Raw genomic sequence first — 27483 nt, forward strand, 5'->3', positions numbered from 1 at the left:
ATATATATATATATATATATATATATATATATATATATATATATATATATATATATATATATACATACACACACACACACACATATAACATTCCAAATATAGTTTTGTTTCAGCGTGTCTCTCTCTCTTAAGCGTAAATTTTAAGATAATTTTATAATAGTCGGCGAAACACGCGTATAACGCATCGCGCGAGCGCGAGTTCTCTGCAAAGTGAAAAATGCGCCACTACAATGCAATTTATCAGTAGTAATAATACGACAATAATGGAGTGCACGTACATTCGCCATTTTACACGCGGGTATAGAACAGTCAGTGACACGGGTAACAGCTATGTCTCTTCCAAATGGCTAGTGCACCTTATTTTGCGACGTTAAACTTTAGCGAGAAAAAGTCTACGTTGACAATATGGCCGGTTAAAAAGCAATAGTATAATAATAATAACTGTAATAACAATAATGTTAATAGTAAAGATATTAACGATACGATATAATATATAATGTGACATCATAAACATGCTATAATCACGACGCATCAGATAACTTTCAAAATAATTTCGTACGGATATGACTCGAAACGGAATACAAATGCTTTCATTCCGACTATTGTCACCTGGTGTGATTGTCATCAAAAAATTCGTATATGACAAGTGCACGTTAAATAAAATTTATAAACTTAAGAAAATTCTCTACAAGGAAGAATCGAACCAACATCATTCAAAACGTACTTGATTCTATACTTGATTGTAAGCTTTTTACAAGCAAAATATAAAATGAATTTGTGATTTTTTAAAATACCATTGGATTTTAATAAAGGTATGTGATAAATACGGTTTTGTTGCAACCACAAAGCTTCACAACACATAGGTCGGTATTCATAGTCTGTTCTTGTATTTAAAATTATTTTAAGATTGTATCTAAGATCAGACTATGAACATAGTTTATAATATTTTTTGTAAAAAGACGTATTTTAATTTATAATTATAATTAAATTTAAAGAATGTTTTAATTCTAATTATATATAAAAAAAAGACATTTTAATAAATCATATACATTTTACCGCTGTAATTACGACAGAAAGATACAGATATATTTTCTATTTTTGTATGAAAAAACTTAAGAAACTTTTAGCGTTTTAGTATAAGATAGAGAAATATATCAGATATATAGTTATCAGAAATAGGATTGTTATTACTGATAATGACATGTTATACACTGGTAAATTATGGAATATTATACAGTGTAAAACATATCTGAAGAAGAAAACGTATCTTAGAATATTTTAATAATTTTTAGTCGTGGGTTGTGAAGTAGATATTACCATTTCTTGTTATATGGCTCTTTCTGCACATTGTTTACAGTTCATATGTGACTGAGACCGTATATATAATGTAAATAAAAAAATATTAAATATGTAAATAAAATTTTTACTTATTACTTATACGTAAAATACGATTATTTGTAAAGTAAAGGGTCATATCATGTTAATTTATAAGATAATAAATTTTGTTTGATATTATCATATACATTGTATTCCATTATCAATCAACCATATTAAAACTGTACTTGTCAATGCTTACATATATAATAATTACTGTATGCAAAATAGAATTTTTTTCATATATTATGTTTCTCAATTGAGCTCATAATCTGTTCGCTTACGTTTTTTAAGATTCATGGCACTTTGTGAAGTTTCAATAACGTTCGAACCTTTCTTTAGCCATTCATCCAATTGTTGCTTGGCTTTCTTTCCCGTGATAAATAGTTCTCTTTCTAATCTGGGTAGTAAATTGTTGAGTGTGGGGTCGGAAATAGGATTCTGTGCCCAATCCATGACTAGTCTAAATCGTGATCTAAAGGTCTGAAAGTTATATAGCACAATTATACATGTGAGCAATGTGAATTTTGTTGATCTAATTCAAAAGCTAATTCAACACTCACCAACAGTAAACTGTCAATAATCATTTCGCAATCACGATTATTGAATTTCTTTAAGTACATTCCTAATTCATAATAATATGGATTCCATTTATTCAGTACAACAGTACATGCATCTGCTAATAAGATTTCCCTATAATATACAGAAAGAGGTAGAACAAGAGAGAGTTATTAAAAAGATTATTTCAAGCTTTCCACAAATTCCTTATATGGTACGTACCTGTAGCCTTCTTTGTATGTTTTTGGTATATCTATACTGACTACAGGTTCTCTTGAGATATTCAGTGGTTGTGCCAACCACAACGGAAGCTCTAATTTTGTACCTAGTTTTAGATCCTCTGATTCAGAAGAAAGATCTAGGAAACCTAATTGTATATCATATAATTTATTAACTAATCGATTAAAAGCAGAATATAATAGATTCTATATAAGGCAAATACAAATGTTATATGTATTTGATGTGTTATATGTATTAAATTATCCTTGGTTGATAAATAGTGCAGATTTTAGTGATTAATACTCAAAAATGTTAACTATTATAATTACAACACAGAAAAATGGCAAATAAATGTATAATATGGGAATCCTTTCCTCAAATGGAAGAAAATACGTTTTTTCATTTAGTACTATTCATTGCTCTATAATTTTATCAAAGATGTATAAATCCCATTTAATATCCTAAAATAAAAAAACGCATTCTAAAATGTATGATTACCCGCGCAAACTTACCTAAACGTGGCAACGTAACCTCTATTTTGCATGACAATCGTTCCTCCGTACACAAGATATCCGTCAAAGAAAAATAATCTGGCATGTAACTGTACGATAACGTTGCCATTTTCTTTTCTCCTTTTCTTTTTGCACTGTAAGTTCTTTTCAACAACGTTTGAATATTTTTAAATAAGTGGGTGCGCACATATTTCCAACGTTAACACAACTGATCATCAAGTGGTACAACTCAGGTTCACTATTTTTTTTTGTTCCGAGTTGAATTTATACCGTTTCTTCAAATTTAAATAAATTAATAGTGTAACGAGACTGTAACTGTATAGAACGCGATATTACCGCGGTAGTAAAACGATTATATCGATTGTATCGATCGATTACGGATTTGATACGAACTCGAATCGAGTTAAAGAAATTGAAATCGTTTTTGAAAATATCACGCTAGGCAGTCTTTTTTTATTAAAGTGATTAATGATATTTATACATCTTTTTATTTGAACTGAGGAAATTAAATAAACCATAATAAATTATGTATATAAATTGTATAAAAATATTTTCAAACTTTTTATTTTCAAATAAAAAAGTGACGTGTATAATGGTGGTTCGTAGCGGAAACTTTGGAACTAATTTTATAAAAATAATCTAATAATCGCATTGATTTAGACCTGTTATTTTTTTTAAATTATGTCCGTAGTATAGGCCTTACGTAGTCAGGCCTTATATATAAGGCCTCCTTAAGTTCATCTTTAGATGTTCTATAGCCAATAAAATGATTCTTAGAGCATTTCAAGATAAATTTAAGGAGTCTTTAAATGTAAGGCCTGACTATGAATACAGGCATTAAACTCAGATCAAGGCCCAATTTTTTTTTTCTTTTCTCTGGATTGGTATATATTCCTGTGTCATGCAGGACCTTTCACCATTTTCAAAACTCAAGGCCCAATCGACGATCGTATCGAGCCTAAAAGTCGTTCTACATTAGTTGCAACCCGATCGCAAGCAGATGCAATTCTTATTGCGACAGCCAATCAGAAGCATCAATAGTGCTATTGACGCTTCTGATTGGCTGTCGCAACAAGAGTTGCAATCGACTTGCAACTAATGTATAACGACCTCAATGTAGAACGACCTGTCAGTTAATGTCCGTTTCTGCCAACTTTGGTTAACTTAACCGGTTGGTTATTCCAATAGAATTGATCAATCACATTTTTCCTTAGTCAGACTTGATAGATGCGATTCCGTCAATTCCATTGAAATAACCAGCCGGTTAAGTTAACTAAAGTTTGTAAAAATGGATATAAGACATAATACTGCAGTGTCATTTCTCGCCGAATTGGTAATGATGTTGAGGTTTTTCTAAGTAATCCCTGGAACCAATACCACAGACTTCTATATACTTCTAAACTATATACTACTAAACTGCTAACTTCGACTCAGTATATGGCCCCGAAAAGTATGTACAGAAATCTCGCGCATGCATCTATTTGGTATTCCGACATTCACAATGTAGCATCTTGTTTAGACATTATTGCACTCTGATATGGGTATACAATTGATCAATCACTTATTTTTACAAATTTTTTACTATAACGTACTTCACTCTGACGTTTTTCGCTCTTTACGTATACAAATATTTAAGCAGACAGCATCGGCCATATTACATTTATATCCCCTCTTCTTCTAGACACCAGTTTCAGGCATGCGCAGATGCTTTTTTTCCGTATGTAATACATAGAGCGCGTTCCGTTACACGCTCGCGAGCGTTGCGAGCTTGTAACGGAACGCGCCCATACTGTTCGGGGTCAATTTTACATAGCACTATATGAAGGAGTTAGCAGTCTAGTAGTTATATAGAAGTTTGTGACCACACTGAGCACTGAGTACTAAGTTTCTCGCCAAAGTATACTAAAATAAACGAACATTTAAAAAATAAATCTTACTCATAAAGACCGATTTATGATGGCTGTTAACTTATGCTGTAATCCATAAGAAATTGACTAATTGCAGTCGATTATTACAAGAATATTCAACTGCGATTGGTCCATTTCTTATGGATTACAGCATAAGTTAACGGTTACGGTCATCATAAATCGACCTTAACTGCTATAAATTTTCAAAAATTTTTATTAATATTTTATTGTGCGTCACATATACACACGGATATTTATTCACCTTCTATAACAATCAAAACCAGAAAGACATTTTTACTTTTCAACATTAAATAAACTAGTAAAAGAAAATTACATTATCCGTAAAGAGGAATGATCACACTTTGAATTGATGTATATATATCATTTCTATACAATCATAATTTTTCAGACTATCACAGCAATTTTACTTGAAAAGAACAATATTCCGACAATTTCGTCGATTTAAAAACAGAGCCTAAGAATTAATAGCGTTTGGTAATGTTCGAACTTCGAGTTGTGCGTTGACGTTTATGGTTTTATCAGTTATTTACGGTGTGCAGTTGTAACGTACGAATATAAATTATAAAATGAATGAACCTCAATTGTCGACACTTTAACATACATGATTCAACTGACGTAGAAACGGAGACCCTTCGACTCAGCAACGAAAGGTACGTCACGACATTAGAGGTTAAACTCAATGCTTCTAACCTAGAAATGATTTTCAAAACCGACAAATTCGGACGCGATAAATCATGTAATTACATAGCGTTTTACAGATTGAAAAAACACTCTCATAAGAGAGAAAGAAAAATCAAATTCAACCATACTTGTACAATAAGTTACAAAACCTTGTTTAACATAGCTTTTATTTTTTTTTCATTTTGTTAACAAATTTTTGCAAAGTGGTGATTCTGTTTTTCTGCAAACAGAAATTTTTAGCACGGCTTAATATGATTACGTTACGAGGCAAGCTTAAGAAGGATAGTGACGTAGCAAATTCAAAGAACAGGGATTTCAATAAGCGAGTCTCTGTGCGTGATAAATTACTGGTTAAAGAGGTAACATTGTGGTGGTTTTCTAATCTGATCATATTATATAAATATCGCTTTGTAATTGACGTATGCATTATTCTATTTAGGTACAGGAGATGGAACAGACGCTGCCAACTACTTGTCAAGTTTCATTCAACGATCCACATCGACTTCACGAATTTTCGCTTTTAATTGTACCAGATGAAGGATATTGGACCAATGGTCGTTTTTACTTTCAAATTCACATACCTGAGGACTACAATATGGCGGTAATTTTGTAATTAATACTTTGATGAGGCTAAATGACAGAAATATTTTGCATTCAATTATGAACCAAATTACTGAATCAATGAAAATAGGTTTTGCATGTAACAATCTATCATGTAACATCTGCTATAAAATTTTTGTTGATTATAATGACAGAAATCAAGCATAATCTGCCATTCTGTAATTATATAAATATATTTAAGTGGAGCATGCTTTAGATTCTATTTAGTCAGTACCATCAATTTGCTGTCAAGTTATGTTAGCAATAGTGTGACCAACTGTTCTGAATTTTGCAAGACATTCTTTCACTTATCTATGAAGAATGAAAGAAAGCATACTTGAATGTCTTGAATAGCACTTTATCTTCATCTATCTTTTGTTTTACTTTAATTACTTTATTTCATTCTCCCCATCCTTGACCACAATGTGGCCCAATTAAGAATGAGGAAAGAATCAGGGATTTCTTCCTCATCCTGTTTGTTTACTATAGATGTTGTATGGCAGCACACATTTCAATTAGTATATATTTCAGTACTTTATAGAGGCATCCCAAAAAAACCCTAAACAGGATACCATTTGTTCCGATTTACCACATAATATGGAATAAATAATATGAAATTGTACTGTTATTTATTATTTGTGTAATGAGAAAAATGTGCACTTTATGTTGATTGTTCATTGCTTTTACTTTAATTTTAAACCAATAATTTATATTAAAAATAATAAAAGACTATATTCTGTTAATTGCTTGATATTCTAACAATGAATAAATATTTTATTTATTTATATTTATATGTATTTAATTTATATGTGTCAAGATGTATCTATATATGTATGGTCAAAAAAGAAAATGTACAGTTGTAGACAAATTGTTTACCTTTTTTTGCGAGTTAACATATCCGTCCAATAAAAGAATTCTCAAATAGAAAACAGATTCATTAGATAACTAAACTTACATTTCTCAATCAAAAAAAGGTCAGACAATTTATCTGCCCTCGACTGTACACACGTTAATATAACAAGTTATTATATAATCTGATGTACCATTGAAGAAATCCTGATTCCTTTAGTTGTGGCTTGATTTTTTAAGAGTAATATCCCAAAATTAGTTGATTAAAAGTTGGTCACTCTAGTTAGCAGGCTCTGTTGACAGAATATGAATTTAATGCAATATTGACTGACATTTTGCTCATTGAAAAAATATGGATTAAATGAACATTTTATAGCCACCGAAAGTGAAATGTCTAACAAAGTTATGGCATCCCAATATAAGTGAAGAAGGTGATGTTTGTCTTTCCATATTAAGGCAAAGTAGTCTTGACGGAATGGGATGGGCACCTACGCGGAAGCTGAAAGACGTCGTCTGGGGTTTAAATTCCCTCTTCACTGTATGTATATAACTGTTTATCGTTGCATTCGAGTCGGCGAGTGTATTCAATATGCATTCTACACTTTGTATTTGTTTCAGGATCTCTTAAACTTCGACGATCCTTTGAATAAGGATGCAGCCGATCAATTTATTAAAGATAAAGAGTCGTTTCGAAGTAAAGTTAAAGATTATGTAATGATATATGCAAAGAGATGATCTACATTGTAACGTTTTAAAGTACAGACAATTATCATTGGTTTCATGAGTATTTTTTGTCTTGGGGTGAACGAGTGAAATACTATTTAAATTTGCTTTAGAATAATAAATTTAGTAGATAAAAGGTTGCAATTTTCATATTGCAACTTCTTATCTAATAACTACACATGATGTATTTTAGTTTCATATTTTGCTAGTCTATTCTATTGCAGAGAGATCATCTTCTCGACCTATACATTGAAATTGGGTTGTTGTAGCGAAATTTCGTTAATGTATATTAATTGTAATTTTCATTATATCTATTATGATTTTGATATATTACATATATGAAGAGGGTGAATTGGAAATATATCACATGTACAATAATATTTGTTCTCTTCAAAATACTGTAATGCTAACGCGACATCTCTGTAAATAAAGTCGATGTTTAATAATATATATGAATATTTCTAACCATCTACACACGCGTTTCACCATCGTAAAAGAATAATGAGCTTGTCACTGAAATGTCAGGCACATTTTTCTCAAATATTTATTTATAATATTCGTACAACGCGCGCGCGTAATCGACATTTTTTATGCTTAATTTCAAAAAATTCGATCTGCACTTCGTCTCGTCGGGATGCATGGAGCGCAATTCACTCGTGTCATACACGTCGAATTAACGGACGGCTGAAATTCATTGTGTGCGATTTAAACGCCGACGACATCTCCGTCGGCGAAGCATCGATATTCGGACGACAATGGTCTCTGTTATAATTACAATTTGTAACAAATAAATAATAACAAAAGAGAAATCGAAGAAACGATTTCTCGCGTCTCTCGTTTTCCGTAGACAGACTAGGCAACGTACGCGAGATGGTACGATTGTGTGTTTTGTGATGTGGTATGTTTGTATGTATATGTACGTATGTGTGTGTATGTTAAGATAAATGGAAAATCGCAGTTTAATCATTAAAACGTGGTGCGTAGCTCTTCTTGTATACTGGTCGATCTGATGAGCTTCTGCTTGGAGCCCAACAGGCTTTCGCTCGCTAGACTGTCGCTCTCGGAAGCTAGTTTTGATTTTTCCTCGTGATATTCCTCATTGTACTCTTTCAGCCTGTTACCTAGGAACACAGCCCTCTCGCGTTTCTTGATCATATAATCGGTTGGCAATAGCCATCTGTGATCGTGGCACTCTTCTGTCATTGGTCTTTTACTAAAGAAGAAAGCAGTGCAATTATTATTCTGTATAAAAGACCTATTTGCAGATAGCATTTAATATTAACTCGTAGTATTTGATATATCAAGACACTCAGCGATAAATTTTTAAACGTTCGATAAGAAAAATTTAGTAAAGAGAAATTATTCAGAAATATCAAAACTTTGTTTTTTAAACAAAATGTTTGAAACTCTACTTGCGAGTAAAACTGTCGAAGATCTTCAGTATTGCAAATGTTAATTCTACGAACCTTGGTGCGCGCTTGAAGACCAACATGAGGAACCTCGTGGCCTCCTGACTCAGCTCCTTGTAAAGATACTCGAATCTGTACCTGACGAAGGATATGTTCTGTCGAGTCTCATCCGCGTCCTTGCCGCGGAAAGGCGAGACCCCAGACAACAACACGTAGGTCAACACACCGACCATCCAGATATCCGTCTGAGGATAGGCCGGTTCATCGTTGTGCAACTCAGGCGATCTGTATTCGTGATGGCCGAGCTGCTTCGGTACCGCTGTGCCTAGCCTGCTGACTTTGTGAGCGGAGCCCATGTCAACCAGCTTCACTTGCACCGACCTCACGGACGACATCACCACGTTGTCCGGCTGGATATCTAGGTGGCAATAGCCTCGCCAGTGCAAGTACTGCAAACCGTCGAGAATCTGCGTGACGGCGTTCGCCACGCAATTCTCCGTGTACTCGTGTCTGCTGGAGAAGTAGGTGAGTATATCGGCGCCTTGGAGCTTCTCCATGACGAACATCACGATCGGCGAGCCAGGGACCTTATACGCCGTCTCTAACATTGCCAATCTCTCATGTCGCAGCGAACGCAATGCCTCGTATTCCCGATTCACTTGCTTCTCCGTCTCGGCATTCAGCTCGAGGATCTTGGCGACGATCACGCGATCGTTGCTCTTGTCCAAGCCCTTTACCACCGCGGAGAACTGGCCGCGCGATAGCTCCGAAATAAAACTGTATTTGCTGGACAACTGAGGCTCCTCTGACCACTCAATCGGCCGCTCCTCTACGGAGTAGTCAATGTGCTGTTTGTCCTCTTCCAAAACGATCTCGTGGCCGGCTTCAGTAAACTCCTGGAGATGCCTCATTGCGCGCGTTATTTGCACCTTCGGACAACCTGGCGGCCGAGTCTTGATCAGCTTTGACGGGATGCCTTTCTCACTCCAGCCGATGCGGTTGCGCGCTGCCAGACGGAAGTTGTAGCTTGTGTCCTGCTTCAGGTTACGCACCAGATAGAACTCGTGGTCGATGTTCGAGCCGACGTCTATCCAGGCAATTGAGTCACCCTCCTTATATTGAAGATTGTAGCACAACACGGCCGAATTGCCGTCATACTTGGGCTGTTTCCATCGCAGAAGTACTTCGGTGTCCGACACATCGGAAGCCTGAAAGATCAAGTATCCTTAGCATAGAAGGCATATGTTCCTCGGTTAAAAATTCTATTTTTTATCATTCTTTTACCAAAATTCTCTTAAAGTAACTCTCTAATTTCTACTTTAATTCCTTAAAGTAACCCTCTAATGTTTCTCCGATCTAAGTTTTCCTCTAATTTCGTTAACTTTTTAAATTCTCTAGTTTTTTTATTTTTATACTTCTTATACTTCGGTATCTTCATATATCCTCGAAGGTTGCATGATTACCTCTGGGGAATCCGGGCCGAAAGGAACCGTTGCCAACAGCACCCTCGTTCTAACAGCTGTTTGTCCTATCGGATTTCTCGCCACGACCTTATATATGCCAATATCGTGCTCTTTCGTAGGGTTAAAAGTAAATATAGATCTTCCCTCTGTGTCCTCTGTCACTTTGATCCGATTGCTCTCCTGTATGACCATGTCGTTCTTGAACCACTGTATCAGCGGCTTCGGATCGCCCACAGCGAGGCAGACAAGCTGCGCTGACTTTCCCTCCTCGATCGGGCAGATCTGCGGCTTCTCGCGAAAGAATGGCGGCTGACCCTCCTTCTTCGACCCAATCATTGCTTCGGCCTCAGCGTAACTGTCCAGTCGAGTACCCAGCTCGTTTTTCAATCGCCTGAGCGTATACGTATCCGCCGATCCGTACCGATTGATGCGCTCTCGCCTCTCGTCGTCAATTTCCTCGTCCATGACGTCCGTGAATCGCCGACGTTCCCGAATAATCGGTGCCTGTATAAAGAAAACAGAGAATTGAAGAAAACCATTTAAGGGTAACAACCATGTAGTAATTGTACTCACCCTCCAATCGAAGCCATTGTCTTCAGTAATAGAGCGCGAAAATCCGGGGCTGCGATTGCAAGCAACTTTCATGTATTCGCGTAGTCGGACGGGGAAATCGGTGTCTCGCAGCTGAAGGAGGTACGTATCCGGTCCGTTTTGGTAACTTTGAAACGCAATTGTATTTGATTATCTTTGATAACGCTACACTTATACAAATTTTAATAAAAAAGGAACTTAAAATTTTCTTTTAAAATTAATTTCCTTTAAATTTAATTTCAATTATTTTACTTATATAATTTAATTAGAATTTGAAGTTGGATTCAAATTAAATATAAACTGAATTTCTGAGTTGAAAATTCGATTGAAAAGTTATGTAAAAGTTGTGTATTTCTGTAGCTTAGCTGTAAAAGATACAATTTTTGTTTTGTTGCATTATTTTATGAATTTCAGAGATATTTTAAATGTATAAACTATTATGTCAATCGAAAAATTGTTAATGGAAGAAAGTTTAAAGATTATCAGATCTATTTTATATTAAATAGTTTTTTATATTAAATCTGTTGTATATTAAAAGTGTCATCTTACTGGCTTTCGCTCTTGATAATTCCGATCTCCGTGTCGATCGGTTCCCTCGATGGCACTTGATTCTCCCATGTCCTGGTCGAGGGCTTCTTCAACGGGCTGTAACTCCTGTCGGTACTGGGCTCAGGCGTGAATTTGTGTCCTGGTGGATACACCATTCGCGACGGATGTTCAAACGCGGTCTCCAACTTGCGCCTGCGATACCACGTGCGGCAAGAAGCATTGTTGTACCAATCGCTGTGAAAATACACGCTTTGTAAATTGAAACCTTCTCAATTGTACAAGAATACATTCTATGAATTTCTCTATTTTTACTTTCTTTTCTTCAGTTCTCTTATTTTCTGTAAAAAATCAATTCTGGTTAAAAGATACACTGAATTATTTATGACACACTCTCTTATTAAGTGTGTCCTTAAAATATTATTAGAATACACTTGCCGGTAAAGTTTATAATAATTCTTCAAATTCTCGGAAGGTATTCTGTGAGGTTCCGGTGGCAAATTGTCGATGTAGTTGAACCACGGGTGAGCCAAAGCAGTTTTGACATCCATCCTCGTCTCAACATTGTACATGAGCAGACTGCGGATGAAGTCCTGTGCCTCGTTCGATATGTGCTTCCACCGATCGTCGAAGTCCCATTTGCCGGCTCTGATCTTCATCAATGTCTCGCGGTCGTGCGCACCTCTAAACGGTGAAATACCCGACAGCAAGATATAGGTAATTATGCCGACGGACCACATATCCGCGGGGTAACTGACGCCTTCGTTATTGGTCACTTCTGGTGCGACATATTCCGGCATACCATACGCTAAAGTCATCAGCTTCATTTGCGAGATTCTACGAGCGAGTCCGAAGTCGCCGATTTTCAGGTCGTCCCCACCGGCGTGGGAGATCAGGAGATCACCGAGCTATGAGGAAAGATATTTAATTAAAGAAAATATTTATTTATAAATTAAGATTTATAAATATAAATTATAAATATAAATTAGAATTAATTACAGATTAAATTATTAATTTTTAAAGCTATGTTATTATTTTGAATATTTTATAAACAGATCAATCACAATATAAAGCAATTGATGTATACTGAAGGAAGGAAAAATATATATTACTAGTTGAGTTTTTGGCTTGTAAAAATAAATGCATAGTAAAAGTAAATTTTAGCAAATTATGTTATTACTTTTTAAATTATTTAGAGTTTGAATTTAACGAGTTAAGCACAAATTATATAAACAACCGAATTTTTCATATAAAAATCAAGTTTTATATACGTAATGTACCGTCAAACCAAGATGCGCGTAATGATTTCCGTGCATGTATTCCAGTCCCCATAACAGTTGGCGTATGTAACGAGCGATATCTATTTCGGTATAATATTCTTGTCTCGTGAGAGTGTCCACTAATTCTCCACCAGCCGCTCTAAATTATCATTAAGGATTTTTCAACATTTGATTCTACAATTCACTTTTAAACGTTGTATCAAGCTATGTAGGATCAATCTTTCAAGATAATCATGATATTGCGAGTTTGCGACGCTTTTCTAAAGTAAAAATATTAATAACTACAAGATGACTATCCACCTAATAATTATTGCAAAATCATTAAAAAGAGAGATAAAATTAATAAATAATCTATATAATATTAATATTATAATTTCAAAAAATAATAATTTTGATAACTCATAAGTTTTTAATTTTGCCACTGTAAGAATAATATTACGCTCTATCATGATTATTCTAATATCACAATTATCCTGATTTAACGTATAAATACAGATATGGACGTAGTAATAAAGGATACAGTTCCATGACGAGCGTAACCGAATCGTTAGTCTCGAAAGCATCGTGCAGCCGCAGCAGTTTGCGATGATGCAGGTTGTTCATCGCTTCCATCTCGTTATACATGAACGGCTTGAGATCACCATATCCGTGCATAATCTTGGAAGCGTAATTTCTACCGGTGTTCCTCTCGACCGCGTGATAGGTGACACCCTGCGTGCCGCGGCCGAGCTCATCACCCAAATCGTAGAAATCGCCGAACGGCTTGTCGCGCGGCTGCACATCCATCTTCTTCTTGTACGTTCTATATCCGTATTCGTGCTCGTTCTCCTCCACGTGAAGTATTACCGAACAGGATATTGATCCAGCCACGTTCCCCGCGCTAATCGAGTAAAGGCCTTCGTCCTTCGTCATAGCCTCGTTGATGATGAGAGTCGTAGTATCGGGTTCGGTGAATTGAATCTATCATTAGAAAGGAAAAGCGCTTAAGAAAATATCTTTATATTATATACTATGTTATAATTTAAAAATATATATAATTAATAAATATATGTAATTTTTCTACAATAAAAATATTAAAAACAACTAGATATTAATAGTGATTGCCCATTTAATCATTGTAAAATCAAAGAACAATTATATTAATTTTATTGATATTAATATTATTATATAATATTATTTTATTGATATTAATAATAAATTAAATTTACCACTGTGAGAACGATATTACATCGTCATGATTATTCTAATATCATAATTATTCTGATTTAACATGTATACAAGACATATAAATATAAACATAATAATTTTGAAATCAAGATGTATAACTAACAATAAGAAAGTGAACTTTTTTAATTTTTCTTTGGTTCACATTTCTATATTCTTTCGTTCCATATACTCTTATTATTTTTTAATAATTATATATTTATCTGTGGAATAGGACAGAATAAACGGAACAAACCCTGATTCTGGAAGATGAAGCTATAGGCTTCCAATCCTTGTACCACTTCAGCTCTGGGTAAGGTACACCGGTGACGCGGGCGACCAACTGGCCAGTTCTCCTCACCATCACAATAGTTTCATCAGGTCTCTCGATGAACGTGGGGTACTCGGCGATCTTCAAGACAATTCTCTGCCTGGCTTCGCCGTGCTCGTTTGTAGCGACAGCCTCATACATACCCTCGTCCCTCTCGAGCATTCGGTTGATGAAGAGAGTCGCCTGGCCATTTCTGGTATAGCTCTGGTCGTATCGACCGCCCGATTCGATCAGTTGATCGTTGAAGTAATATGTCATCTTCGGCTTGGGGTAACCGTAGACAAACCAGAAGAGGTTGACGTTGTGATTCTTCACGCCGTACTGGGTGTCATACTCCTGACGCAGGAATTTGGGCGCCTGAGCGTAACCGTCGTGGGGTGGTCGCTCAATGTCGAAGTCCTTCGGGAAGTAAGGACTGGTCTCAGGTCGGAAGTCGATACCAGGTGGCAAGTAAGGGAAGAACTTGGGTGGCTCCGGCTCCAGTTTGGCGCGGTAGGTTTGCGCGAAGGGCGACGGGTCACTTATGCCGTATTTGTTCTCCACGCGAATGCGGAACTTGTAGTCGCGGAACGGCTCGAGGTTGCGGATGTCGCAGACGCAGCTACGAATGCCACTGCGCGCGGTGAACCAGTCACCGTCTGGCAGCTCGCACATCTCCACCAGATACGTTACCGGCATTCGCGGCCCGATCGGAATGGACGGCTTCCAGGAGAGGGTGAGATGGCGGTCCATCATACGGCTGATGATCGGACGGTCCGACAATGGCAGCGGAACACCGGACTTTCGATACTTGTCGAAATCAGCGTATTGATCGGCGAGAGGTTTCTTCGTGCGTGGTTCCAGAGCTGAAATCGAAGGGAATTCATTAGGAAGATCTCACGAATTATCATGCGACTCTTGATAGTAACTTAGCAAGTAAAAAATTATTGATGAAAAATTATTGATTTTAGAAATATTTTAAAAATATTAAATGAAAACGTCCAAAGAGAGATACATATATGAAACTAATGCTTCAAAATATTAATTTAATGATTTTTCTTCACCACGAAAACTTTTATGCAACTTACATTCGTAAATCATCTCGGCGCTGCAGGAGTCTTCACCGTGAGGATTGGAAATCCTCAGTACGTACTTGCCGGCATCCAACTCGTCCGCGTTAGCAATTGTCATTCGCAACAAACTACCCTCCTGATCCATCCTGATGCGATCGGTGGGCCAGAGTCGATCGCCGTTGCGATACCACTCGAAGTCCGGCTCCGGGTATCCGGTGACGCACGCGGTGAATTTGGCGGGCATACCTCTGTAAACCTCGCAGTCGCCGATCCTCTTCAGGAACGTTGGTGGCTCGATTTTCTGCTTCTTCTCACTGAAGTTATTAATCGTGTAATATGACATAGATTCGTTAAATTCTCTTCTAGAAGTATCTTATCTTCTTCTATAATGAGATAAATAAAAAAACATTTATAATAAAGAATCTTTTATATGAAAAAAGATTCTCTTTAATATGATTATTCTTCTTATTTTATTAGATTATAAGAGAATTTATAAGATTATACTGTTTTATAAAAAGACTATTATTGTGTAAGAGATTATAATATTATAATATTATAAAAAATCATGAGATTTTTTAGAGGATTATCTTCAACATTCTAATCATCTAACAATCATCTAAAACAACTAATATTGTATATTTAAATAAAAAAGAGAGAATCTCACATCTTATCGACTACAGCCAAGTTTGCCACACATTCAGCCTCGCCGCCTTTGTTGACCGCTCTACACCTATATCGACCTGAGTCGTCGTAGGTGCAGTTCTTCACGTACAAACAATAAGCATCACCATCATGTTTGATCTTGTACTTGTCGTTGTCCTTCAAAATTGGCTTGTCGTTAAAATACCAGGTGACCTCAGGATGTGGTATACCAGTGATGCGCGCTGGAAACTTGGCGTCGTAGGTAGGCAGTTGCTGTAGATCCGTGAACCTCTGCGTGAAGGACGGTGACTGGTAGACTTTCCTGACTATAGCGTTCGCGCCGGTGGTGTCTTCGCCGAGTGGATTGCTCAGCCGGCAGCTGTAGGCACCTGCGTCCTTGACATCGCACGGTTTGATTTCCAGACCAACTTTCTTGCCGTCGCAACTCATCATCACGCGTTCCGAGGGCTTCACAGGTTCGCCATCCTTTGTCCAGCTCACGTCGGGCATGGGATTACCGACAAACGACACATCCAACGTCAATGGCTGACCTTCTTCAACGATCACATCGCGCATAGGACCGGTGAAGGCTGGCTTTTCCTCTGGCGTGTCCGGTCTGGTCTTACTAACTACGTCCAGTTTAGCTTTGCAGGACGCGGTGCCCTCCGTGTTACCGGCTACTACTTGATATTCGCCTATGTCCTCTGGCGTCGCCTTATCGAGAATCAACGCATGACTGCCGTCCGGTTGGCTGGTGATCTTTATGTGCGTGTTGTCAGGAACAATCTGAAGATATATTGATTTTGTTAGATAAGAATCGAATTTAAAATATTTGAACATAACATATAACAATGTTAAAAATATCATAGTACCTCGTCGCCGTTTCGCAGCCACTTGAGCTCGGGAGCTGGTTTTCCGACAGTTTTCACCTCCATCTTCACTGGGAAACCTTCGACAGCGGTTTGCGGCTGAAGGCTCGCGACGAACTCCGGCCTCTTCTCTCTCTCCTCCACTTCTATCTTAGCCGTACCAGTGATTTCGCCAAGTGCGTTGGACACAATCAAGGAGTAAGTGCCCGCGTCCTCCGGACGTACGTAGTCGATCTTCAAGCCGATCAGACCGTTTGGCTCATTTATGAAATACATTTCTTTCGTGTGTCTCAACGGTATACCGTCCCTGAACCATTGCACCTGCGGATTCGGGAATGCTAAGACTTGAGCTTCCAGCTTCAGCGGTTGTCCAACCACGGCCTTCATGTTCTGCAATGACTTCATAAACGACGGTTTCCTACGTGAGGCTGTAACAAGCGCAGACTGCTTAGTAATAAAAGCCACTTAAATTCATGAAATTACAAACTGTTATTAATGTTTCTTAATGTAATGTAACGTTAATTTTAACTTTATGTTATAATTCATTTTATGTTAATATTAAATTTAATTTTACGTTAACGTTAAGTTTAACTTTTGATTCTAAAAGATACGCGAAAAGTTATTTTAAACGTATTATTAGTAATTAAATCAAATATCTAATCTTTCCATTTTGTCTCAACGAATTGACGAGATTCGTTACTCGATAGAGCACGAAAACTAAAAAAAATTCACTCACGTGTGACAGCGACAGCGCAGAGTGAGGAATTATCTCCGCTGGAGTTCGAGATGACCAGCTTGTAAGCGCCACAATCGGTGGGCTCCACGACGTCGATCATGAGTTTCGTGGTGCCGTCCGGTGAGGTGGTGATTTTCACGTGATCATTTGGCCAGATCCTCTCGCCGTCCTTGAACCAAGCGGTGCTGGGTATCGGACTACCGTCCACTTTGGCTTTCAGCTCGAGCGGCTCGCCCTCGTCGACTTCCATTGACCTCGGTAGGGGTGGTCGGCCGAACGAAGGTGCGGTCAACGTCAACGTTAAATCGCAGTTGGTTTGCGCGGTACCGGCGACATTGCTCGCCTGGCACGTGAACGTGCCGACGTCGTCCGCGGAAAAGGTCTTGATGGAGAAGATACTGTCCACTATGCCGTCTATGTGAGTAACCAACTGATGCCGATCGTCCTCTTTGATGATCTCGCCATTCTTCAGCCAAATGACGCTTGGTCTCGGGATACCGACCGCACGGATCTTCAGCTCGATGTCTTCGCGATCGCTGCACTGCATCTTCGAGAGGCCTTTTAGGAAAGTCGGAGCCTCGGCTACGGGAAATGCAAATGTTTTTTTATATCGTGAAGATGTAATATACAAAGGATGATACTATAATTTTGTGAACTCGAAGATCTATAAGACATAAGTCTTTGGATTTCTATGCAGCTTACAAGTAAACCTACCCAAAAGGTACATTCCGATTTCTTTCTAATTTGGCACAAATGTGTACAAAAGTACAAAGAATATTTAGGTCATATTTTTTCATTTTGACTCACTTTGAATTTCACAGACAGATTATAGCTTTTTAATGTTCTCAATCCTATCATCAACAAATACAATAAAAATACATAAGAAATAAAATTGAATACAAGATATAGTTAAATAATTCTAACAAAATCGGCATAGCTGAGACACGAACCATTCTAAATTTCTTTAGCCGAGATTCCAACCGAAATATTTCAAATCTATGCTAAATTAGTCAATAGTTCGAATCTCTGCCAAACCGAGAAATTATTTGTATACATAATTTTTTTTCAACTTTTTACATGTTTTGTTTAAACATTTTATTATTTATACAAATAATTTTATACATTTGACTTCATATTCATAATTAGCAAGCCAATAACGCCTATATTCAATTTTATTTCTTATGCATTTTTGTTGCACTTGTTGATGATAGGAATGAAAAAGCTATAAACATTAAAAAGCTATAAACTGCCCGTGAAACTCAAAGTAAGTCAAAATGAAAAAATATGACCTAAATATTCTTTGTACTTTTGTACACATTTGTGCTAAATTAGAAAGAAATCGGAGTGTAACTTTTGGGTAGATTTACTTGTTAGATATACGGCTTGCAGCAAAGCGTATAAAGTGCGACTATATTTTACTGAGGAAACTTAATGAACTTACTGTGAGGTGTCAGAGTAGCCTGAGCACTCACTTCGCCCAGGTAGTTCTTCGCCACAATCGTGTAAGCGCCGCCGTCTTCAAGACTAAGCTTCTTGATGATGAGCTTATATTTGCAGTTTCTCTTATCCTCTTCCATGTCGTATCGTTCGCCCTTCTGCAGCTCCGTGCCATCCCTCATCCATGTAACCACGGGTTTCGGATTGGCCTTGACGATCGCTTGCCACTCGACCCGTTCATCAACCGACTCGCTGTGATCTTTGAAACTGTCGATTTGCGGCTTCAATAGAAGACTCAGAAACGCCTGGAAAGATATAAATATCTCAGTGATTATCGGCTATTTAATGCATTGTATCAGTTCACTACTTACGTTAGACTCAGCATCTCCCCATTTGTTTATCAATCTCAAGCTGTACTCCCCAGTATCTTCCTTGGTGCATTTCGGCACCTTTAACGTAACTTTACTTTCTGTCAACTTGTCCGCTGCCGGACTGTTAGCGATGGTAGACTTGATTCTAGAATCATCTGACGGAATCTCCTGATCTTTGAAGTACCTACAGAATATATTTCTATATAACCAATAACATTCTTTTGCTATCAAGAAATAACTCATATTACAACTTAAATATTGAAATTGAAATTTCGAATTAACTTTTCAAGCGTCAAATTTATCCATACTGTGAAATATTTCAAAAGATATATGAAACTTGTTGATATTTATCATAGATAGATTTAAGCAAGATTTTGAAGTTCTACTCCCAAATTTTATAAATATTTAATCTTTTAATGAAATATAACATGTGAAAATGAAGACAAAGATAATTTTATATTATTTTAGAAAACGCGTGTACTTCCTTTCTTCTTAACTCGAAAAATGTCGAGCATGGTGCTTAAAATATTAGTGCAGATAGACGAAAAATAATTATAGCTTCATAGCTATAGCATAAAAATAGCTTTCTACTCTTTATCCTGCATACGCACCATCTTACATCCGGAACCGGATCGGCCGTAAAGACAGCCTTGAACTCTCCGTTAGCCTCGAACGCAACATCGACGTCACTGAGAGGCTCAGTGAATCTCGGCTTGCGAAGATCGTCGACCGTACCGACGGTCAAATAACCCTCCACAATTTCTTCGCCCAGTTTGTTCGTCAAGACGCACGAATAGACACCCTCGTCCTCGAGAGTAGCCTTGCTGAGATCCATCTCGTACAACTCCCCGGATGTGCTGATCCTCACCCGTTCGCCGGATCGAAGAGGTTTGCCATCCTTCAGCCACTTCACGTCCGGCCTCGGCAGACCGGAGGCATTCACCTCGAACTGCGTGTTCTGCGTCTCGAAGATCGTTCGGTCGGTGAGATTGGTGCTCAACACATGAGGCGGTGCTGCGTAAATAAACGAGAGGAATAAGCCGCCATTCGTCGGAGAGTCAAGTATGAATTCATGATACTACGTTCCTATTTTTTAAAGGAAAAATATACGTGATAACGGACATAAGCTGAAACTCGGTGCTCACATCTAATGGTGCTTATACCTTTACTGCTCAATCATCAGGCTGTGCTTTTTTATCATATCTATCGAATAATCTTTTTAATGTACTTACCTAAAAGCGCTTATGGTTAAGCGGGTGCTCGGCAAGCTCTACGTGGTGAAGATTACGAAATCAATCAACGCTGTTTAGAGTGTGAAAGCCGCAACCTTACCTCGATACATAGACTTTTAAGACGATGAACAGTAACAGAGCTACTATAAGTCAACGTCGAATAAGATAATGTTTGAGAATACAAACAATCAATATTACGCATGGAAGCATAAATATAAGATATATTAACATAAATATTAAAAAAAGAATACGCATTATAATATAAAGAATCTAAGAATATTATACCAACTCTCCCTTGGGAGGTTAATATAATATTAAATATTATATAAAAATTAAATTACGTAATATATTATAACATATAATTTTTTTAGTAATATATTGTATATTATATATAATATTTTATTAATCCAATATAATATTAACCCTTTGAGTCTCAGTTTTTCATTTTAGAAATTTAGTATTTTTTCATAGAGAGAGATATGCATATATCAGACACACAAATGCAAATAATTTTTTAAAAGTAGCTTCAATAAATGAAAAATTTGCTTATAAAAAATTAAAAAATTGATAGAAATTTAAATTTTTTCACACAAAACAAATAAATTGTAACTACATAGTTAAAAAAGCACTTTATTAAACAATGTACATAAAATATTTTCTTATTTTTAAAGTTATTATTTTTGAAGATACTTTTGAAGATATTTATAAATATATTACATAATATTAAGATATTAAATTCAAGGATACTCCCCTACTACACAATTGATTGGCGTTACATTATCCCAATTGATTACATTAGCGTATTGGACTAATATAGCCAATATTGATTATAAAAAAAATGTAAATAAATTGCTAGTGTTGCATAAGATGTGTCAATATTGGCATACATTAAAAGTACATTGAGCCAATATAATTCAATATGTAGCCAATATTAATAATAAATAAATTACCAATATTCAAAATTCTATATTGGTTATAAAATGCAAAGCGTCTACTTTAAAATACTAGACCAATATTGAACATATTGAGGCTTTCTCTTTTGTAGCTAATATTGCTCCAATGAACTGTCATCAAGGATACTCAAGAGATACTCGAGAGACTCAAATGGTTAATTTAGATATAATATTTTCATGTAAAAATCATGGCGATTTTACTCATTAATGAACTTCTTATAGTTTCACGCTTCCACGCTAACACGTGCGAATACAATAAAATCGTGAACTCAACGACATGCGAGAAGATTAGCGAGATCTCGATCTGTCAGTTAAAAACAGAGATGATGGGCGATCTACGTTCCAACGAGTCGTCGTGCTGAGAAATTAAAGTTAACTGGCGAAGCTATCGATGGAACTTTGCGGCTGTACCTGATTCTCTGCCCGACTCTTTATCAAGAATTTCGTCTAGCTCGCTACGTTGCCGTTTAACACGAGCTAGGAGCTTCTTCATATCTTCGTCGATCCCATCGTCATCGTCGTCAAGGAGCGCTTTCTGAGAACTCTGTCGCGACAACGTTTCGCTCGACAACGTCTTCGTAGCTTCCGCCTTCTCGAGCTTCGCGGTTCCCTTCGACAAGCCGCCAGGAGCTACAGCCGCGCTCTGTGATTGCTCCAAAGTTTCTTCAGCAACTTTCTTCGCCGGACTCACGTCGCTGATCGTCGCGCTTTGGCCGGGCAAATTCATCTTTTTCGTGTCGAGACTTTCTCGTTGCAGCGTTTGGCTCGACAACACCGCCGACGACGGTTCCTCGGAAGAGCGCTCCTCGACGATGGTCTCCGTGATTCTGGAGACACGGTGCAGTCTGACGTCCTCTGGTGTTCCGTTGAAGTAGGGCTCGTCGAGGAAGCCGTTCGTCGTTCGTTGATCCTCTGGCAAATCAGCCGCCTGCATGTCCTCCGTGCTGACGTCCCGCGAGAGCGCCTTCAGGGTCGATTCGTCGTCGGACACGGACACGATCGTGACACCCCGATTGACGGCCAAGTTGGACCGTTTCTCCTCGGTCTCCGAAAACTCCTCGATCAGCACGCCGTTCTGCGGCTTTGAGCTTTCCTCCTGCACGGTATAAGCGTAGGAAGCGACCTCCTCGACGCTGGGTCCCGAATTGACACCGAACTCTCGGCACTCGACCTTGGTTGCCGTCATCTTGCTGATCGTGTGACTTTCGTCGGGACCTGCGAACCGCCTGACCTCATACCTTCGACTACTAATAGCCGCGTGTCGTCGTCATAGTCGTCGACGTGTGCGCGGTTCCTGTATCTTCAGTGTCTTTAGAAACGATCCTTTATGTACTCGTCCCGATAAATAACGCGATGCACAATTAAACAGGACACTTGCTCGACCACGATCGAAGCAGACGTCGACAAGAAACTTCGAAGTGAAACCATCTTCGAACAGACACGCTTAGTTTTCGACAGATGTAATGTGGTTTCGTGTTCCCTGTCTGTTCGTGTGGTTGTTAGTTATCGAGCGAGTATCGTTTATATGTCTGAACAAACGCGAAAGTCTGAAAGATTGCGTAGACTGAAAAGAAAGCGGTTCAGTCGACAAAATTGACAATTACTCTCGTTCAAAGAAAAAATACTGTCTCCGGAATGAATTATAATTATTATGCAAATTATTAAACAAAACAAATTATAACAGATTATAATTATTTTACGTTGACTCAACAATACACTGCATTGATATAATTGCTGATCAGATTGCAATGCAATCTATAATTCATTGCAGCAACTATAAACTGAGAGAAAAATTGTGTGAGAAATAAAAAAAAATTTTTATGGATTTTTTTATTTTTTAATAATACATTTACTTATACCAATATAGATATTCCTGTAATAAAAAACAATTTTTTTTAAATAAAAAAATATACATTTTCTTAAAACTTTGTAGTAGTTTATTCTTTCTAAATAAAAGAATTTAGATTTAAGTAATTATGTTATTAATACCCATTGAGAATAAATATTTTTCATTTTTTTAGATATTTCTTCTCACACAGTGTCTATAATTTATTTGACTGAGCAATAATGCTAAGTGATAAGAAAGTAATAATAATAAGCATTTACTTAAAGGATCTTTTTTCATCCAAACAGTCTCCATCTTTTTCCTCAGTGTAGACTACCATAAGACATCTTTCAGACCTTTGCGTCTCTTGGTTGCTTAAAAAGTGAAGGGTGCATACGTTTTTCCAACGTGGTGTATGTATGTGAAATTACCTGTGAGTATAGCTTCGTGAGATGTCGTGGAGGCCACGGAGATTGTGATCGTTTCATTGTCCCCTTGAATTACTTGGACGTTTTGTCTCTCCAGTGTGACGCGACCTAAATTTATACCAGACATTGTTTCGCCACCGAACCACCGTCAAGCGACTCTTAATCAAGAAATCTCTTCGATACACGTAAGCTACGCTAACTAACCTGCCGAGTTCACGAGTAATGTTAATCACGAGCTCGACAATTAAGCGCTCCGTGTGTTCTGTGCGTCTCGGTAATAAATCACGACGGTGCATCACGCGAATCTATCTAACTCTCTATGAGACTGCTTTTACACGTGTACTTGGAACAAAATCAAGCGACGATTAAAGTATACAAGGGGCGCGCGAGAAGCGGTGCTAATTGTCTCCGATCATTAATCCTGGGATGCATGACTCTACAATGAAAAGTGAAAAACAGAAGATACATTGAGAGAGAAAAATGGTTAATTTAACTAAAATTATAGTTATTTTTAGTCCCAACCATATTTTTGGTTGTTCTAACACGAAAGTAGTAAGTAGTAATACATATATAACGATGGTTGTTATCATTAATATGATAGTAAAATATAATTTAAAAAATTGGTTTCCTTCACTTTGTCGTAAATATATTTCTCTATATGATTATAGTTACAAATACCAAATAATTTCTTTTCAGTATAAAAATCATCCACTTAAAAAATCGAAATTTGCACCGAAAAACTTGTTGAAAAACTGTCATGAAAATTCTCCTGTGCGATGCATCCTAGAATTAAAGTATCTCTCAGTATATGATGATATCCCAGACGAAACATGTGGATACGTCATACGAGTCGCGCGAATCGGCGTTTCGATTGTCATAAAGCGCAATTGCTCGTTGTTGCCTTCCAAACGAAGAGGTGAAAAAAAGTGAAGAGATGACATTCTATTCTCATTCTTATGCACTCTGACGTAGTTGACCCAGTTACCTTCCGATCCCGACTCTTCGGCAAGCAGACTCGATTGCTGCGGCACCTGTTCCTCCGTCAGTTTCTTCGCCTGCGTCTTCTCCTCCTGCACCGTCACCTTCTCGGCCTTCTCCCTCGACGGCTGTATCTTTTCGTCGAGCTTGTCTTCCGTTTCAGCTACAGAAGTACATCGAATTTCTATCGTGACGTGCTTCGAGACGCGATAGATGTCAGTACACGTGACGTTCAGAGAGAAAATTGGAACGTGTGCAGACACACTCCAGCGTGTACACAAGAAGCAATAGTACAGTAACGTAAGTCTACACGGTAAAAAAATTTCAATTGGTGTAACTGGGTGGGGACCAGACGAAAAACTCGCTGACGAGAAGTAATATCTGTTATTGTGATCGAAAATGCTTGTCTGAATATTCAACTGCGTTAAAACTTGATTGAGGTAACTGAGAACATTTGGCTAAGTAAAAATCTCTTACAGGAATTTTTTGATTCCTACAACAGTTCTTCATTTAGTTCCCAGATAACAGAAAATTAGTTACATTAACAGAATTATTTTTTTCCGTGTAGGTCAATGCTCAAAATTGCATTTTCGAGACGATTTTCGAGGGCTATGCCTATACTTTCTTTTTCTTTTTCCACCTTCTCACACTCACCCGTCGAGCCTGCGATTACGGGAAAGACAACAAGAAGAAAGTAGCCCTTGAAAATGCAAAAGTAATTCCTACGGGCACTGCACTGCAAATTGAAGTGACGCCGAAATATATTAAAACAACATATTAACGTCTTCCCTTTTAACACGCTACATTAGCAGTTTCATATTATTATTCATATAAAAAATTTGCTATATTTCTAGCAGAATTTACTATGTCTCTTAGCAAGATGGATCTTACTGACAGTTTATCCCTGCACTATTAAAGACATAAACTAAAATTGAAATGAATTTATGAAAAAAAAGCTATAATATCCTTTTCATATATTATTTAAAAAATCATATTGCACTTCTTATATTATAATATTCTAATAAAATTGCAACATTGTTGAAATTTAAAATTCTCAACAGAATTATAATATATATCATTGCTTATATATGAAACAATGATTGTTAATTTGAGTATATTAGTTTCAAGTGAATACTAATTTTTTTTCTGTGTGAGTTAATTTAAACTGCCAGCATAGTTTGTCTTAAAATGAGGTCATGTTAACGTACGTTAACGTACGTTAACGTTAAAATGAGGTGTTTTAACGCACTTTATTTTGCAGTGTGCATCAGATCAATAAGAAGATAGAGAAAAAGATAGAAAAAAGAGAAAAGGAACGGAAAACACATGTTCTGCGTCAACGTCGATGATGTGACGCGTCTGCAGGTAGCGCTCTTCCCTTTCGTTTGTGGAGATCGGGAGAGAGTTCTTTCTATACACACAGATCTATCGCACAACTAGAGGAGCTATCTAGAAAAAGATGATCTCGATTGAACCTCGTCGTTAAAGGTCGTCGAAGAATTTCGCAAAATATCACATCGAGAAAAACGAAAACAAAACGGAGAGGGAATCGTCATCATCCGCTTTGCATTCGGTACTTACTGAACGTAGTCGAAACACGACGACTTTACTGCTGCAATTTCTCAAAAACTAGAGACATTCACTGTCTATTGCTGACCGTTGTTCCGGCAACTATCACGGTTTCAGCCGTCCTCGTGCGATTCTTTCAACTCTGCTAAAATTATCCCCCGCGTTTAACTCCGGAACTCGACTGAGAGATCAAACGCGACACGAAGATAAATACTTGTAAAGCCAAGAAAACGTTCTAAGAGGAAAACTCAACAGTATTTAACTTCCATTCAATCATAAAGAGATGATGAAAGTCAATGATCTCTGAAGCAAGCTATATTTCGCACATTTAATTATTTTATTTATATTTTATTATTTCAAAGTTGTGTATGTGTGCGTGTATTATTATTTTATCGTGGAATTTATGTTCGCGTCGGAGTCGAGTTCCAGAGCTATGTTGAAAAAGAGCAGGCACGTATACTCACTTAGCACGATGACTTTGCTCTTGCTGGTGACGTAGCCCAGTGCGTTCTCGGCTCGCACCTCATACAGGCCGCCGTCCGAGCCCTTCAGCAACGTCACCGTCAGATCGTAGCTCTCCTTGCGCTGACTGTCCCTGGTGATCTTGATCCTGGCGTCCGCCGACACTTCTTCGCCGTCCTTGTACCACTTGACCTCCGGATCCGGTGTGGCGGACACTTCGAACGTCAGCGTAAGCGTCTCGCCTTCATTCAACCTCTGATCCGCCAGTTTCTTCAGCAACTTCGGCCGCGTATTCACCGTCAGATTCGAGCTGCTCGAGTTCTCGCCGTACTCATTGTGCACTTTGCACGTGTAGTGGCCCTTCAACTCGGTCTTCACTTCCTTGATGATGAGTTTGTAATTGTCGCCCTCTTCTACGCGAGTGTACTCCGTACGCTTCTCTGTGATCTCTACATCGCCTAGGAACCATTGTACGTTCGGCTTCGGGAAGCCCTCGATCTCCACTACGAATTCGACGTTCAGGTCGCCCTCATTCGCGCTGATGTCACACAGTTTCGTCTTGAATCTCGGTATGCCGCGCACCTGTAAATGTTTCGCCGAGTATTTAGGCCAGACGATCGGTAGAATCATCGGGCATGTTTTTCACTTGATTTCAAATAAAA

General features: G+C 37.6%; 3 protein-coding genes across 17 annotated transcripts in view; 1 reads left to right on the top strand and 2 right to left on the bottom strand.

Moving 5' to 3' along the window:
- The window catches only part of LOC116853443 (DNA replication complex GINS protein PSF3), an 18694-nt gene extending 15672 nt beyond the window's left edge, over positions 1 to 3022 (bottom strand). For 3 of the 5 annotated variants that reach the window (XM_032834539.1, XM_032834541.1, XM_032834542.1), the window contains exons 1-4: positions 2664 to 3021; positions 2155 to 2299; positions 1938 to 2067; positions 1659 to 1857 (exon numbers count right to left, since the gene is read on the bottom strand). In XM_032834539.1, coding sequence (XP_032690430.1) covers positions 1659 to 1857; positions 1938 to 2067; positions 2155 to 2299; positions 2664 to 2772 — 583 coding nt within the window. In that variant the 5' untranslated portion in view covers positions 2773 to 3021. Of the gene's footprint in view, positions 1 to 1264; positions 1858 to 1937; positions 2068 to 2154; positions 2300 to 2663 lie in introns of those variants that run through there. The other 2 variants (XM_032834538.1, XM_032834540.1) reach the window with 2 other exon arrangements.
- A 1404-nt stretch (positions 3023 to 4426) lies between these two features.
- On the top strand, positions 4427 to 7892 carry LOC116853438 (NEDD8-conjugating enzyme UBE2F-like). Of its 3 annotated transcripts, none has more exons than XM_032834528.1 (6): positions 4427 to 4560; positions 4980 to 5241; positions 5503 to 5631; positions 5712 to 5873; positions 7098 to 7259; positions 7340 to 7892. In XM_032834528.1, the coding sequence occupies exons 3-6, from the start codon at positions 5524 to 5526 to the stop codon at positions 7454 to 7456; spliced, it is 549 nt and encodes a 182-aa protein (XP_032690419.1). In that variant the 5' UTR covers positions 4427 to 4560; positions 4980 to 5241; positions 5503 to 5523; the 3' UTR covers positions 7457 to 7892. The 3 variants fall into 3 exon arrangements, with proteins under 3 accessions (XP_032690419.1, XP_032690420.1, XP_032690418.1); XM_032834529.1 differs by lacking the exon at positions 4427 to 4560 and adding an exon at positions 4701 to 4889; XM_032834527.1 differs by lacking the exon at positions 4427 to 4560 and having other exon boundaries at positions 4701 to 5241.
- A 32-nt stretch (positions 7893 to 7924) lies between these two features.
- Positions 7925 to 27483, bottom strand: part of LOC116853437 (obscurin) — a 50590-nt gene continuing 31031 nt past the window's right edge. For 7 of the 9 annotated variants that reach the window (XM_032834521.1, XM_032834520.1, XM_032834518.1 and 4 more), the window contains 20 exons: positions 26824 to 27403; positions 24798 to 24953; positions 23816 to 23920; positions 21971 to 22774; positions 19986 to 20388; positions 19375 to 19558; positions 19008 to 19308; positions 17567 to 18148; positions 16834 to 17258; positions 15984 to 16747; positions 15335 to 15633; positions 14193 to 15112; positions 13254 to 13693; positions 12734 to 12872; positions 11892 to 12361; positions 11457 to 11690; positions 10890 to 11034; positions 10317 to 10820; positions 8911 to 10061; positions 8411 to 8657 (listed from right to left, as the gene is read on the bottom strand). In XM_032834521.1, coding sequence (XP_032690412.1) covers positions 8411 to 8657; positions 8911 to 10061; positions 10317 to 10820; positions 10890 to 11034; positions 11457 to 11690; positions 11892 to 12361; positions 12734 to 12872; positions 13254 to 13693; positions 14193 to 15112; positions 15335 to 15633; positions 15984 to 16747; positions 16834 to 17258; positions 17567 to 18148; positions 19008 to 19308; positions 19375 to 19558; positions 19986 to 20388; positions 21971 to 22774; positions 23816 to 23920; positions 24798 to 24953; positions 26824 to 27403 — 8853 coding nt within the window. Of the gene's footprint in view, positions 8658 to 8910; positions 10062 to 10316; positions 10821 to 10889; positions 11035 to 11456; positions 11691 to 11891; positions 12362 to 12733; positions 12873 to 13253; positions 13694 to 14192; positions 15113 to 15334; positions 15634 to 15983; positions 16748 to 16833; positions 17259 to 17566; positions 18149 to 19007; positions 19309 to 19374; positions 19559 to 19985; positions 20389 to 21970; positions 22775 to 23815; positions 23921 to 24797; positions 24954 to 26823; positions 27404 to 27483 lie in introns of all 9 variants that reach the window. The other 2 variants (XM_032834517.1, XM_032834523.1) reach the window with 2 other exon arrangements.

This window comes from Odontomachus brunneus, unplaced genomic scaffold (genome assembly GCF_010583005.1).
Source record: "Odontomachus brunneus isolate Ranch 3 - 2012 unplaced genomic scaffold, Obru_v1 Obru_scaffold_322, whole genome shotgun sequence".
In the NCBI taxonomy this organism is placed as follows: domain Eukaryota; kingdom Metazoa; phylum Arthropoda; class Insecta; order Hymenoptera; family Formicidae; genus Odontomachus; species Odontomachus brunneus.

Excerpts from the sequence above, each read along its gene's own strand:
- LOC116853438 (XM_032834528.1), top strand. The coding sequence starts at position 5,524 with ATGATTACGTTACGAGGCAAGCTTAAGAAGGATAGTGACGTAGCAAAT. Across the intron at positions 5,632-5,711 it reads ATAAATTACTGGTTAAAGAG|GTACAGGAGATGGAACAGAC; the intron begins GTAACATTGTGG and ends TATTCTATTTAG. Across the intron at positions 7,260-7,339 it reads GTTTAAATTCCCTCTTCACT|GATCTCTTAAACTTCGACGA; the intron begins GTATGTATATAA and ends TATTTGTTTCAG.